General features: G+C 36.7%; 1 protein-coding gene across 1 annotated transcript in view; it reads left to right on the top strand.

The window, feature by feature from the left end:
• The window catches only part of XRCC5 (X-ray repair cross complementing 5), a 52,137-nt gene that overhangs the window by 32,603 nt on the left and 4,385 nt on the right, over positions 1 to 15,149 (top strand). The window contains exons 15-19 of the mRNA XM_054381241.1: positions 2,531 to 2,624; positions 3,965 to 4,034; positions 12,120 to 12,229; positions 12,732 to 12,828; positions 14,681 to 14,748. Of these exons, the coding sequence (XP_054237216.1) occupies positions 2,531 to 2,624; positions 3,965 to 4,034; positions 12,120 to 12,229; positions 12,732 to 12,828; positions 14,681 to 14,748 (439 nt within the window). The remainder of the gene's footprint in view (positions 1 to 2,530; positions 2,625 to 3,964; positions 4,035 to 12,119; positions 12,230 to 12,731; positions 12,829 to 14,680; positions 14,749 to 15,149) is intronic.

The following is a 15,149-nucleotide window of genomic DNA, read 5'->3' as shown; positions in this document are numbered from 1 at the left end:
TTAAAAACAAAAAAGGAAAATTTGGTTCAGACAAGCTAGAGGGAAGAATTTAAACAAAACCAGTGACCCATTACTGATAGTTGCTTAAAAACTTATCACCCCACAGGCATCAGTTTGCCAAGCAAGAAGCAAAGCTGTTTTGTTTAAAAACCAGCTTCTTTTAAAGAAGTGATGAAAGCAGCTGTAAAAGTAATTGTGATAGAAATTGATGTAGGGCAGTAAAATTATTGAAAAAAATTAGTCTGTAAGGGAAGCAAAAGGATGCAGAAAACTATACAAAGGAGAGAGAATGGTAATAGGATTTTTTAAATTGCAAAAAAACTTAAAAATGGTATTGCTGTAATGAATAGGAACAGTAGTATTGTCATTACTACAATAGAAGTGTTAACTATGGTTTTGTTCTGTGTTTGGGGAAAAGCTGCATAATACAGTTAAATCACTTGATAAAGTGCACTAAAGTTGGCTACAGGCTCTCTTGACCATTATTTCTGTTTTCTAAAACTGATTTGTGTCTCTTATCATTATACTGACCAGATTAATCAGTGCTTAATTTTTAAGGTCTAATGGGATTAAGGGACAATAAATGTAGGCATGATATCTTAATACAGATTTTATTGTTCAGTATTCATTTGTTTCACTTTTACAAAGCTCTCTGTAGTTTAAAAAAAAAAATCCAGTAAAGCGGAAAGCATTTCACTTTTTCCATCTTAGGCTGGCTTTGGAGAGGCTGTTACCTCATCCAGCTTTGCAGTACAAGAGATGCTTCTATATAAATAGTGGGTGTTTTAAATTAATCTTGTATTTTATTAATTTTTCTCAAATAGTAGTTGCACGTTTCACAGTTCAGAAATATTGCTAATCAGTGCCCTTCCAATAATAGATTCTGAATGTCAGATCCTGGGCTGGCGTAAATGGGTATGGATTCATTAGTGTCTGCTGTACTGCACTGGTTAATGACAACTATAGATTTGATCCTGGGCAGTTAAAGCAGCAGCATCATTTATGTTCTTTTCCATCCTCCAGTCCTAAAGCATTTTGAATAAGTAAAAATAATGCAGGAGGAAGAAGATGAGAAGACATTGCAATTGATTGCTAAACACCCTTGGAGAAAAATACTTGCACCTTTCATCAAACCATGTCAGTGTGCAAGAGCTTGGTTCAAGTAGAAGTTCTAAACTCACTGGTGGTAGCTAACTTGCTCAAGGTCAGACAGAAAATCAACAAAAGTTGAGAATGAAGCAAGGTGTCCTGTCCTTGTCCTGAGGCATAACCAAAGTCATCTTTCCTTCTAGAGTGATAAGTAAGGTTATGCTGGATGACAGGAGGTGCTGAGGAGAAGAGATTTCATTTTAGTAGTGTCAAAATTAAGTAAAGGACGGAGAAGACACCTGAAACAAAGTGGGATAGACACTTGATTGTATAGTAGGGCAAGATTGTGCTATAGAAAGTCTGTGCAATTTTTTTCTAATAGTTAATTGTTTTCATATGATGTAATGCAATTTAAAAAAACAATTCTAACCTTGTAGAATGCAAAGTGGCACCTGTTCCAGGATCTTTGGAAGTTTCTTCTTTTCACTGCAGTAGTAGAAAAACTTCTTCTTTGTTTTGGGATTCCTTGAACACAAATACTGCCATTTAGATCACTGAACAGCTTTCAGTCATTCTTAAACTGAAATCGATTCTTATCTGTCAGTAGCCTGTCACATTAAGTGATGCAGAACACTCTGTCTGATTTTCTTCCCTTTTTGTGATTACCTGCATTTTCTTCTGTTGCCAAGACGTGCTTTAAAATGGCACATTAGATGTTCCTAGTTTGAGTATACACCTTGGAATATGTTACCTGTGAGAACAAAGCAGGAAAGTAGCCTAAAATCACAATTAGCATTTTAAAAATAACAAATAGGCTTCTCCTAAGAGAGTTCTTATCTACTTAACTGGGGTTTGTCTAGCAGGTTTGGACTGCTGTAAGTGGAATTTTATAAAGCTCTTGTGTGCTGATGGGGAATGTAGGTCATTAGACCCAAAAGCCACTGTATAAACAGGTTTGTAGTAGCTATCAATTTCAAGACAGGAGCTGGCAGGTAATTTTTGAAGACTAAATTAATTTCTTACTTAACTGTTAAGTTTGGATTGCCTTCTCATGTTTAGAACAAATTTGGTGAGAATAACAAATGTTATATAATATATTGTAAGTTATATACTGTAAATGGTCAAGGTTAACTCAATATAGATGTTCCAAACAAAATGGTTTGCAGATATCCTCTGTTGAGAAAGGTAGGAAAATTCACACCTGCAATAAGCATGAATAATCCTACATTTTCAACAAGTGATGCCTTTGCTTTATGCTAAGATAAAATTTGATGTATGTTTCTACTGTCTGCTTTGTGCAGCCTTGGTTTACTGTTAATTTTGGAACAGTTATATAATGAATTTTTGTTCAGTGTATAGTTCGTTAATTTACTGACTCCCTGCTTAGTAGGCAGGGCAGTTTACTGCCTTTTCTATTAATTTTTGTCTTTCTCATTTGCAGCAGTGAAGATGAACCTAACCCTAAGAAACCAAAAATTGAAGATGAGGATGGTAGCTTTAGCATCATAAAACTTGCTGAAGGCAACATTACCTCTGTAAGCATGCTTTTACAAATATGGTTATTAAGGGAGAAGATTTATTTCTTTAAGTGTATTATAGTGAACATACAGAATTCCTGATTAAATGAGAGTTGCTAGCTAAAACATGACTGAAATGCTTTACACTTTTAGATTGGAGACTCTCTGCAAGAGATTGTAAAGATATCTTTCTCTGCCCTTAGGCATAGGTTAGCACAAGTTTCCATCAGCCTTGTATGTCTTTGGACGAAATTCTCCACTGTTGTCTAGAACTATAAAGGGCAAGCCTGAGGATCTGAAGAAAACAGAATCTCAGATTTGGGGTTCAGTGGTTGGATTTTGGTTTTGCTTTCTTTCATATCATCTGTGATATAGAAATTCCCTCTGTATCGAAGTATTGCTGTGGTTTTAGAGGTGTTCTCTGCACTGGTCCTAAATTACAAATTTGGCTTTATCTTGCTGCTATGGCTAACTTCATTCCAAATGTTGTGAACTTCATTCCAAATGTTGTGTACATGGGTAGATGAAACCAATATCATAACTGTGCACCTTACTTTGTGTGATTTTCCATATTACAGGAAGAACGGTTTTTAAATGTACTATGCTTTAGGGCTGATTTTTAAAATGCATGACTGAAATTTCTTGAAAAGTAACATTGCCAGATTTAAAATAAAAAAACAAAGAAAAGAGACCAAGCAATCTTATTGAAAGATCTATGAATTATTTAGTCAAGTAAGCAAATTAGGAGAATTTTTACTCCTGAAAGGAATTTTAAGCAATGTATTTTTTTTCTGAAGTTGGTCCATCCGTTTTTAACTAAGTATTTGTATTTGACCTGGGCTTAGTCCCTTTGTAAGGTTTCTGCACTCATGTGCCAATTTAGAGGTTAGGCTTTAAGATAATCAAACTAGCACAAAAATGGTAGATGAATTGATTGAAAACTTTTAATTTTGGGCTTCCTATTGGAGGGACAAACCAATGATTCTGTGCCCACATGCCTGCGTGCTCCCATTCCTTATTAAGTGTTTACCAAGATTAGTGAGAGGTCTGTGCTACAGAAACTCTCAAAACTGAACTGGCAGATAACCTGAACTGCTGTGCTTCTGACCTCTATGCCCCAGAGAACATGGTTGCCTTATGGCAGTGCAGCATATTAAGTGTATGTCCATCTTGCTTATAAGTAACCTTTGGTAGGAGTACTGCATTTTAACACACATGGTAAAAACTTGCATTTTATGAGTCTGCATGCAAAGAAGTGTGGAGCTTCTGTTTCCATATCAAAATAAACAGAAATGGAAATATTCTTGTTGCCTTGCAAGAAGGAGATGGATATTGGCAGATATTTGTATCTTTTATAGGTTGGCAGTGTTAACCCAGCAGAAGATTTCCGAATTCTGGTGAGGCAGAAAAATAGTGACTTCAAAGACGGTAAATTACTTTTATCTCTCTTATTGATATTTATTAGCATCTTCAGGGTTCGGTAAATGTCATCCATTTCTGTAAGCAAAAGTTTCTGCTGAGCTGCTCCTGGCATTTGCTGCTTAGCTTCTACTGCCACTCAACAAAGAAACGTGTCACTCTTAATTCCCATGTCAGTACCTGCTTTTGCCATTGGAAAGTCTCAGACACCCATGTTTGTCTAAGAAGGCATTAGGCAGCTACACTGAGGCATCTAAACAGCTTAGGTGTTTCTAACAGAAGATCCATTGGTACTTACCTTATTTGAATGAGACAGTCTATCCACTTCTTATCTGGCCTTGTGGGATCTTTCTGGCTTGAAGTGGAGGGCTGTTCACCACGCATGGTGTGAGAAATGCATTCTGCAGTCTACGCAAAAATAAGAATGCCTGGAATTTAAATCTTTACATGTAAGCATAATTTCTTACTGCCTGTTGAGAGCAAAAGAAGGCACAGGTGAATTTAGGGTTTATTGAACAAGTAGTATGTGACTTTTAAAGATGAGAGGAGCTTCTGTGTATATTTGCATATATGCACTTCATGTATTCTCAGTGTACAGCAAGACAGTGTTTTGATGCAGAAATGACAAGACAAAGCACAGATCAACCACTGTCTTGCATTCCCTTTCTGAAAATACAATGGAGTTATCATTGTGTTTGAATGGTGTTTCCCTACTGGAATAGCTGTACAGAAATATATGTAATCTAAAGGTATATTAAAAAGTCTGCACAAGATGGATTTGATCCTTTTTTTCTTTTAAAGGGTGATTTGAAGGTTGTGTCAACATAAACCTCATCTGCTGAATAGCCACTAACGTAGCATTTCTTTCCAGAGAAAAAGATTTGCAGAGGTGCTGAAGGGAGCTGCTAGATGTTTCAACAAAGCCTATGGTCCTTTTGGACATAGCTTGAGTAGTATATTGATTTTTCATGCAGTCTGTTAAAGCCTGCAGAGCTAATTCTCTCCAGAATTTCCAGATTTATAAAGCAGCTAGCCAGCTTTTTACATGGATTTTTCATTAGTTCCAGAAAAGAATTGTTCATTGAAAAAAAATATTTCTAATTGTGTTCTCAAATCTCAGACATATGAAGATGCAGTAAAAAATGGCATTGTACAACATCTTAGAATCAGAAACTGTGAAAGAGTTGACTGCTTTGTTACAGCAATTAATTTTGTCATGTAGAAAAGCTTTAAGGCACAAATAAGTGTAGTGATTAACCTTGAAGATGGTTTAACTACAGATTACTTCAATATGTCCCCTGGTTAGCTGTGCTGGAGATAACTGCAGTACATTTAGATGCTTGTGAAATGTTGAGCATTCTTGTTTTGTATGTGATCTGCTCTGTAATTATAAGATGTAGTAGAATGTAGGCACCAATCTAAAGGAGATAGAAGCCACTATAAATAAAAATATGTTCTGCCTTTTTTTTTTTTTTTGTCCTTCTGCACCATCCTTTTTCTGCTTTGGAGCCTTTTAGTTTAATATATGAAACATTATGGGCATATTTTTAATGGCTTGCTTGCTGTACTGCATTCTGGTTATGTAAATAGTAAATTCTACCTTGAAACTTTTCAGTGGTTCTTTGTTGGCATAATTTTATATCCTGTTTAATGCTGAAACTTATTTTTTTGCTTCATCTAGAATGTATGTGAAATGTAAAATCTCTTAGTAGGAAAGGATAATCTGTGGCATTCAAATAGTTTATTGGGAAAAAAAAAAAAAAACAACCAGCCCACAAGCACAAACATTTTATGCATCAGGATGCAGACAGGAGAACTACTAGGTTGTGTCATGCTTTGCTTCATTCTTGTACACAAAGAGCATCCAGTGTAGTCTTCCAAACTAAATAGAGCCTATGTTCTCATTTTGAAACAAAATAGCAACCAGGTCCCTCCACAGGGAGGAGAAAGCCTTTCAGCTGTGATATTGGGGATTTATTTTTTTTTCTGTAGATAGAGAAGTTACAATGATAGGAAGAGTTGTACTTTAATCACTGACAGTACAATGGCATTTTAATTAAGCTGCAGGTTAATGGCACACATCTTCAGTCCACAGCAAGTCTCTCACCAAAATGATGGTCATCAAAACCAAAGTACGGCAAGGGGAATTTTTGGGTTTCTAAAGTCCCAATGGTATACTTATCATCAAAATTTAGTGCCAATGCACCCCTTGCGGTGGCCTGGCTGGGATCCGAGGATCAGGGTTTGTGCCATTCATAGGAGAAGTCTTAAGTGCAATTTAGGCAGCCTGTGTCTAATGCTGCATCCCACAGAAGACCAGAGCAGAAGAAATGATGCATTCACTGTTATGCAGAACTGAGTCACTAGCTGGTAACTAGAGTTTTAAACTGGTAAGGGTCTTAGGGATAGGTTTTCTGAGACTGGCAGGTCACCTCCTAAAACAGTATTTAACTTTGGTTTTAATTGACATCAGTGTAGTTTATTACAGTAGGGACCCATTTATGATTTATGTGATGAGTTTGTGTTGGTGTCAGCTTACTGGTTAATGTTGATTGCTCATGTAACTAGTATTGCCCTTCCCCTCCAGATAGCTTTACTTTCTTATTTGTATTCCTGCCCAAAAAGGTGTCATTTTATGCAAGTCTTATTTTGAGCAGGTTGCAAGTGCACAGTCATCACAAAGAGCAGTCTTCTGATAACAGCTTCTGACATTTTTGTCAATGAATGCAAATAACATAGATTAGCTTGCCTGAGCAGAATCTAATTGTTACTCCCAAGGGTGTACAATGAATTTCTTCATTACTGTGGCTGCAAAGAAGATTCTCAAATGCAGTGAGTGCTTCCCATCATTGTAATGTCAAAGGAGTAGCCACATGACTACCAGTTCATCCTGTTGGACTATTTACAGGTTTCCATCTGTGCCTGTATTTCTGGAGAGCAGAAAGTGTCTGATAAGGTGTGTTGTATTTTTGTAGGATTCTGAAGAAGATAAGATGTCTTAGTGGGGAGCAAAAACCCCCAAACTGATATTGACCCATGCATGGGTTGTTTGTTTGCTTGTTTGTTTTTTTTTTTTGTTTATAAATTTTCAATGTGAGTTTATAGGCCAGATTCAATTTCATTGTACAGGACTTCTGTCTGAGAACGTGATGTCTCCAGTCCTGTAGTTGACAGTGGTTTTTTTTACTGTTTGTCAGCGTAGGGAGGAATCCACAATGACAACTGTACAGTTTATGGACCTAAGAAAAAATACCCAGAGACAAATTGTACCAAACTCTTATATTTAAAGCAAGTTTGTTAACATTTTTATTCCCAGACATTTTTAGAAAAATAAAGTTAAAAGTATTTATATGTGTAGATTTCAGCCAATATTCTGTTATGCCTGAGGTGTCACACTTTCGCCATGGCTTGTAGATAGCTTCTTAAGTAAAATATAAAACACAGGGTTTGCACTGGATGCTTTGTATGCATAAAAGAATTGTGTCATAAAAGAATTGTGTCAAAGAGATTTGCAGTGAGAATTTGTTAAAACAATGCAACAAGGATGATATTTTATCACAGTTTTTGTTGGTATATGCCTTTGCAGTTTGTCTGCATTTTTATCTTTCTGGATGTTTTTATGCATTTCAGAGACTATTCGTGCTCTACTGCTAGGTAGGCCAAATGCAATGACTGGTTTGATGAAAATTATTCAATCATTAGAAGAGTATTTGCAAACCAAATACTTGAGTATATAAAATCACTTTGAAGTTTTCTGTATGTCTGCTTCACAGAGAAGATGAAGCCAGATTCATCTTTGAAGGGCATAGAAATTGGGTGAGATGCAAAGCTCTGAGTTGCAACAAACAGAATTTGAATTAGGTGTTATGAGTGAAAAAATAATGAAAATCACAATGAGGGGTAGTCAGACACAGAAAGAGAGGGCCAGAGGACTTGGAGACTCTCTAGCTTTGGAGCTTCTCAGAAGTCAAGTCTGTGAAACAACCTGATCAGTAGAAACCCTGACTTGAGCAGGGATTTGGGCCATACAACCTTCAGACACACTGATTCATATGCACAGGCCATTGAGAGACATGATTCCAAAACTGAACAGTACCTCATAAGGCACTGGAATAGTTCAACAGCTCTTAATCTTAAAACTCTTATTTCTTGCCTTAAAGGAAGTCTTTAAAAATGATGACAGTTTTCAGTTTAGAATCTCTTCAGTTACAAAAAGGTGATACTTACAAAGCAGTACTTTAATTATCAGGTGGTTTAACTGATTTGTTAGTGACTCTTACTTTAAGCTCTGGCCATGAATGCAGATCATTACCACCACCAGTGGATAAATCAAACAATTGGCAGTTACAGGAGGTTTTGGTCTACAGAAAGAATGGGGTTTTTAAACTGATTGATATTTTGAGGGAGGGAAAAAATCCCCAGGGAACTGAACTTATTGACTATAATACAGCCTTATCTGTTACTATCCTGCAGTGTGGTTGGCATAGTAATCAAGACCAAGGACTGAAGTGAGCAAACATGAAAATATAACTACACTGTGGTACTGTAACTACTCAGACATAACAAGTGAATGTAATTGTTCATGGCATACTTCACAAGAAATTACAGTGAATGGATTTTTGAGTAGGGAGTGTTTCTGAATGCTAGTGTGGAAGGGATTACATTCTGTTAGAACAGAAAAGGTCTTCTGTTCAAAGATTTATTTGTTTGTTTATTTATTGCCTGTAGTTCTTCAGCCTTTAATTGGTATGTTTGTTATCTAACCAATCAGATGTAGTGGAAGGAGGAAGCAGAAGATTAAAATCTCTTGGGATGTTCTGCAGATCGTGTGGATTGTGACTGCTGGAATTTCAGTTTATGCAAAACGCAGAAGTTCATTAGTTTTCTTCTACAAATGTGTGTGTGAGGGATGTGGGAAGCTGGGAGAGAAGAAATAGAAGTTATTACACAGTAGTGGCCAGAAAAGGCTGTAGTTTTGTAACTGGGATCTGCTCTTCAAAACCCCAATGCATGAGATTTGTCTGGAGTACATCAAAGTTAATGCTAACATTCACAGCTTAGTTTAATAGACAACTTCATGCAGAACATGCCTTTCTCAAATAAAAAGATGTATTTTTTGCAGCACCCAAATCCAAAGATTCATACTAATGGAAACGCAGATGATAGGCAGCAGGAAATCAACAAAGTTCTCAGACCTAAATATGTAAAGGAGCAGAGTCCACCTCAGAGAACTTGTGGTGTTTACTATCTCTGTTATTAACTTCAGTCCCCTGAAGGAGTTTGGTAGTCTAATCAGAAGAATTTTATCTATTTTAGATTGATCATTCACTTGGAATATCATTTAACGGAGACCCAGTGGACAGACTCCACTTTAGCCAAGCTGTTTCAAGATACTAGAAGGATCTGACTTAAAATAGTGTTGTGATGTAACCTGTTGTGATGCATATATTATGGTCTTTCAGTGCCCAGTAAAACATTGTAAGGGTTGAGTTTTTCTGTTCCTAACCACAGACTTCAGAAGGAGGCAGCTCAGGGTTAGTAGCAAGTAAAAGTCTTTTCTTCTGATGCCAGCTATTGCAATCAAATGGAAAGAAATTAAAAAACAATTGAATGCAAAAGAAGAAGTAGGGTCTGATAATCTGAAACAATATTCTGGAACCATTCTGACAGTAAAGACTTCTACTGCACCCTTGTAATGCCTGGGGTTTTAATTTAACACATCAATGCAAAGGCAGCATTTAAAAAAGCCACCACCACCACTGAAAACACCAGCAGGACTTGCTTTTATTAGTGCAGTTTGTAAGAAATTAGAACATTTAATGAGAAAATTGTTAGCCATGAAAAAAATGGACTGACTTAACTTGAGGAGCTTAAGTAGTGAAACTTCAGTTTAGTTTGTCAGCTACTGGTGAAATAAAAAGAGTGAGCTGATCACCTGGGGAAGTAGTCATTTTAGCACACTGTTGGACAGAACCATTACCCACCTCCTCTTCTGGAAACTCTGTGTAGGCAAAAACTAGTGGCATGTCCTTGTTTTGAGCTGTGAGCTGGCCAGGGCAAAAGGACAGAGAGGTATTTTACCCATAAAGGAGGAAAATAAAAACACTTGCACAGAATTGGAGGTTAAATACGAATGCTATTTACAAATATATATACTGAAATACAACAGATATTCAGGGAAAAGGAATATATACATAAATTAATCCCAGTTCTCCACCTGGACCTCAATAATGGGCCAAACCCCCCCCGCCCCGACTCAGTCTCAGCTGGCCCAGGAGCAGACCAAACTCCCCTGCTACAGGACAGGCCTACCAGGCTTCACTGTGCCCCCACACTAAGCCAAAATTACATAGCAAGACATTTAGCTTGCCTAGAAGGCTGCAGAAGGGCTCAGTAAGCCTGCAGTCTCCCATGAACCATGAGAAAGCTGCTGCATCAGGAGAGAAGGGAGGAAAGAAAAAGAACTGACTGTGGAATCCCTTTAGATAGGGAGATGCAGGAATGGGATGGGATAACAAAAATTACACTTTCCTGTGTCTACCCCCTGGATTGTCTAGTCCCTGAAGGACTTTTTATCTCTATGGTCTTAAACCCATAACAGGGGAGAATACCAAACATGTCTTGTTTCACTCTTTTCAGAGATGCTGTCCTTCAGATTCAGCTCAGTTAGGCATTTCATAGAGCATAAAAGTGTAACAGCCAGCACTGTGTAAGCTTACAGTGAGCAGAATACAGTATGTAAACGATATCTACTTCTCTCTGTGTTTACTTCTCCTTGCCTTTTCCGTCACTAGCAGGTTATTTTCTTTGTTGATGTTTTTGTGGCTGGAATACTTGCAGTGACATGTGTGCCAATAACATCTGAAGGGCTATAGGTTAGGCTAAAGCTCCTGCCAGTTCTCTAACCTCTCTTTAACAGAACAAGAACAGATGCTCTGACTTGTCCAGAATGCTTTCCTGCATTCTCTTTCTCAACATCATCTTTAATTTTCCTTGATAGAGTTCCTTTTTTTAAAAATGTAAGAATTTGTTCAAGGTTTTTTTGTTTGTTTGGGGGTTTTTTTGTTGGTTTGGTTTGGGTTTTTTTAAGGTGTTACAACCTCTAGCATCTCACAGCAGCCTGTGTTAGAGATGTTAACTATTTTTGTTTGAAGAGGTACTTTCATTTATTCTTAACCCAACTCTTTGCTCATATTTTGAGAGAGGCAGTGGTTTGTCACTCCCTATTCATACATTCCACAGTGCTTCTGAGTTTATAGATCACTGTTGTACCCTTCCCATACTTGTTGTTTCCCAGGCTGAGGTATCTGCCAGAGGGTAAAATTGCACAGTTCTTCACCTGTAAAGCAAAAAAAGCCATAAAATCCAGCAGAATGTAGTTGGGCTTGCAGAGCTCTGACTCCTTCACTTGTTATCTTTGTAATGTTTTACAACTACCTACTTTTAGGAGCTCAACAGTGAGGATGAAACCTGTGTTTCTCTTCTTGTTGATGCAGGTCTCATTGTTTGCCTCTCTTTGTCAGGCATGCACAGTTTATAATGTTTACATCCACTATCATAAACAGCACTGCCCCAGTGAAAACTCCTTAAACTACCTGCACTGAGACAAGTTCTAATGTCAGTAACAACAAGGTAGGCTTTTAACTGCAATCACACCACAGATGTTGTTTTGACATTATTACACCTTCACTGTAAATTTAAGGCTTTTGTTGAAGTATGCATGTATTTCAAAGAATGTTATGGGGATATGTCTGCATCGTAGAGCATAACATCCCTCACCTTCAATATCCCAAATTTTTTCGTTTTACTTTCTATCAAGCAAGCTATGCCAGTGCTCTTATCCTTGTCTTTCAGGGAAAAATCTTTTTGCCTTGGCTATGCTTGGGTTTCTTGCTAGTACATCTGATTTTTTTTTCAGAGTCTGAAGTAATTGCCAGTAGCTTAGATATCAGCTATAAACTTGAGTAGTTTGAGGCAGTAAGGGTGTGATTAACTCTTCAGATGCCTGTGGAATAGTAAGAGAGAAATGTAAAGGGAAAATATTCTTTTGCCTGAAAGTGTGCATTCTTTGACTGATTTCTCTTTGCCTTTCAGTGAGTCAGCAGCTGATAAACCGCATTGATCAGTTCCTAGAAAATAAAGGTTCACAGTATTACATGAAAGGCATCAATTGTATCAGAGTTTTCAGAGAGGAGGCAATGAAGGTAATATTGATATGTGAAAACTCATCTCTTCCAGGCTAAAGATATGATGGGCCTATTTGCTATACTAGAAACTTTATAATTAATTGCTACAGGAAAAAGAATTGATTCATGCAAATCTCTTATGCTATTTCTTTAGAAATATATTAGCCTTTTATATTTCTTTATTCTTACTGGGTTAGGAACTAACTTCTTCTGTATTATTCTCTTGTTTGGGTTTTTTAAACATGAAAACAGAAGGTCTATGACCTGATGCTTGCAAAAGAAAAGGAAGCAATCCTACGTATTTCTTCTTCCATAAAGCTAGTTACAAGAAAGTCTTTCAAACCTTCTGAAAGACAGAATTTATGGCTCACCTCTCTTTAGAACCCTTGGTTTTAGCAGAGATAAAACCCAAAATCTGTAGTAACTTCACCATGTTAGATAACTTCATGAAGAATTAAATTTGCAGTGGCCTTTAGTATTTGTAGTATTTCTTGTTTATCATTGGTCTTATTTTTTTCAGCTCTCCAAGGTGCAGTGCTTTAATGATTTTATGCAGGCCCTGAAATCCAAGGTGGAAGATAAAGCCTTAGCTGATTTCTGGGAGATCATGATACAAGGTAGGATGGCATTTTAAAAAAATTAAAGTAAAAATCCTAATTGTATTATCCATTATGTAAGGGAAAACTTTGTTAGCAATTGGATGCTTCAAATAACACCAGACAAGCATTTTGATATGGTTCATTCCTTCAGCCTGTTTAAAAAATATCTTTCACATTGCAACTTCCTTTTTTGCACTAATACTTACATACCAGCAATATTTATAATGCATTGCCAAGTCTTATTGAAATGGTAAACTAATTGTGGAAGAAGGGAGAGAAATTAAATGTTACAGGGTAAGGAGGAAAACACGATTTCAGATGAATTTCAAAATAAGTGGAAAAAAATTCATGCAGTAAAGATATGAAAAGATTCTTCTACATTAAGCTTCAAAAAAAGGCATCGATAGCATTGAAATTTGTCACTGATTATTTTGTATTTAAGCAAGCTGAAGGACAGAATATGTGGTGATGTGACACCTACCTCTGATTAAACTGGGAGATACAAGGCAGTGCGATTCTAAAAGATGTTCAGAGACTATGCAAGCGATAAATAAAGGAACATTTTCACAAATACAGTACATGGGGGACTAAAAGGAACCTTTCATGTCATACTCTTGTTTTTAATTTGAGCCAGTGCTAAAAAAATCTGTTAAATGCCCAGCTGTTTCTTGTAAGGGTGCACGCTGTATAATGCAATCATATGGTTTTGTATAGAACCTTTTAAAGTGATGAACTCTGTCCAACTTTTACAAAAGACAAGATGGGAATTATATTAGCAACCCAAACAACAGCACAAGACAGCACTGAAAGCATATTCTATCTGACATGATATTTGATGTCTTCTCTGCAGACATTTGAAAGAAGAAAACCAACAAGCTAGATTTTGCAAAGCCATGCTGAAATATTTTTCAGTTGGTATAAACCAGAGTTTTTGACAAACTGGAGCATATTATTGAGGAAAAAAATATGAGTAAAGGGGTGATATTTTCATGCAGAATAGATTATCTTGTTGTGAGAAGGTGATGAGATCGTGGTGTTTTATGCATAATCCAGCTGCTTTCACTAGATATAGCTTTTTGCTCATTGCTACCAAAAGCAGAAGCTGTTTTCTCTGCTTCTTGACACATGACCCATCTCCTTTTTTCTACCAAGTGTGGCATGCATTGGACAAAGACAAATTCTTATGAAACTCTGCTGTATAATTCTATGTGCACATTAAGGTGGCATCACACTTGCGCTACTGCTTTATGAATCTACTTTCTTTGCTCTTACCCACAGCTTCTTTCTTCAGACTCAAGTGTGTATGTAGCCAAGTGATAAGTTAGACTGCAAAATCTATTAGGGTAGAAAGATTTTTTTTTTTTCACAGTTCTTTTGAAGGGATGGGTCACTGCACAGGATGGTAGTGCTAGCACAATCAAGGAGCAAGTAGGAGCAGGGCCAGCACATTAGTAGTCAGACTGGAAGTAATCACAGTATAAGTGTTTGTATGTTAGGAGTTAATTTTTCTAAGGACCTAAGAGCATGCTGCAAATGGCTAAAAGTGTAATTTCTGATAGATTGTCAGCATTTCATCTGTGAGCTGTGATTTTGATGTCTCATTAGTTTGATTGTCATAATATTAGCAGTTTCCTAAATGGATACTTGCACAATCTTATGAATATGCTCATTAATTTATTTTTATATCATAGTTTGTATCATAGTTGACTCATTTATGCCAGGCACATTTTCCTTTGAGCAATATTTTTTTTATTTTTGCTGTTGATGACACATTCAGAAGTTGGAATTTGGAAGACTTTTCTAACATTAAGTGCAGTTTTGGGAAGCCTTCTAATGATATTTTTATATCTCTGATTTTTTTTTTTTTTAGACAGAATTTCTTTGATCACTAAAGATGAAGCAGAGGAAAGTTTGGTGACTAGTGAAGAGGCTGAAAAGGTATCATTTTTTTAATGAGCATCTACTTGTATAGAGCCCTTGCTATGGAACAGAAGATTCTTTCTTACATGGATAAATCTTCAGGTGAATGAAATCAGGATCCATTTGAAGGAAGAAGAGTGGCCTTCTGCTATACACTCAAAATTGCCCCAGCTCAGAGCAAAAATATTTCCCTGACATGTACTACAGCATTTTGCTTTAATAACTCTTTACAAAGTAGCATATATTGACATAATTATCTGAAAATCCCCTCTACAAAGAATAGGAACTCGATATAGTGAAAGAGCAATAGGCCATTTATATATGCAAGACCATAATTTGAACTTCATAGAAAAAATGTCATCTTGCTAATAGCACACCAGTTAAAAAATCAGAGTACCTTTTTTCTCTCAAGTTGTGAA

Source organism: Indicator indicator, chromosome 5 (assembly GCF_027791375.1).
Source record: "Indicator indicator isolate 239-I01 chromosome 5, UM_Iind_1.1, whole genome shotgun sequence".
In the NCBI taxonomy this organism is placed as follows: Eukaryota; Metazoa; Chordata; class Aves; order Piciformes; family Indicatoridae; genus Indicator; species Indicator indicator.
Note: the sequence above shows the minus strand (reverse complement) of the source record. Positions and strands in the feature narration are given on the sequence as shown.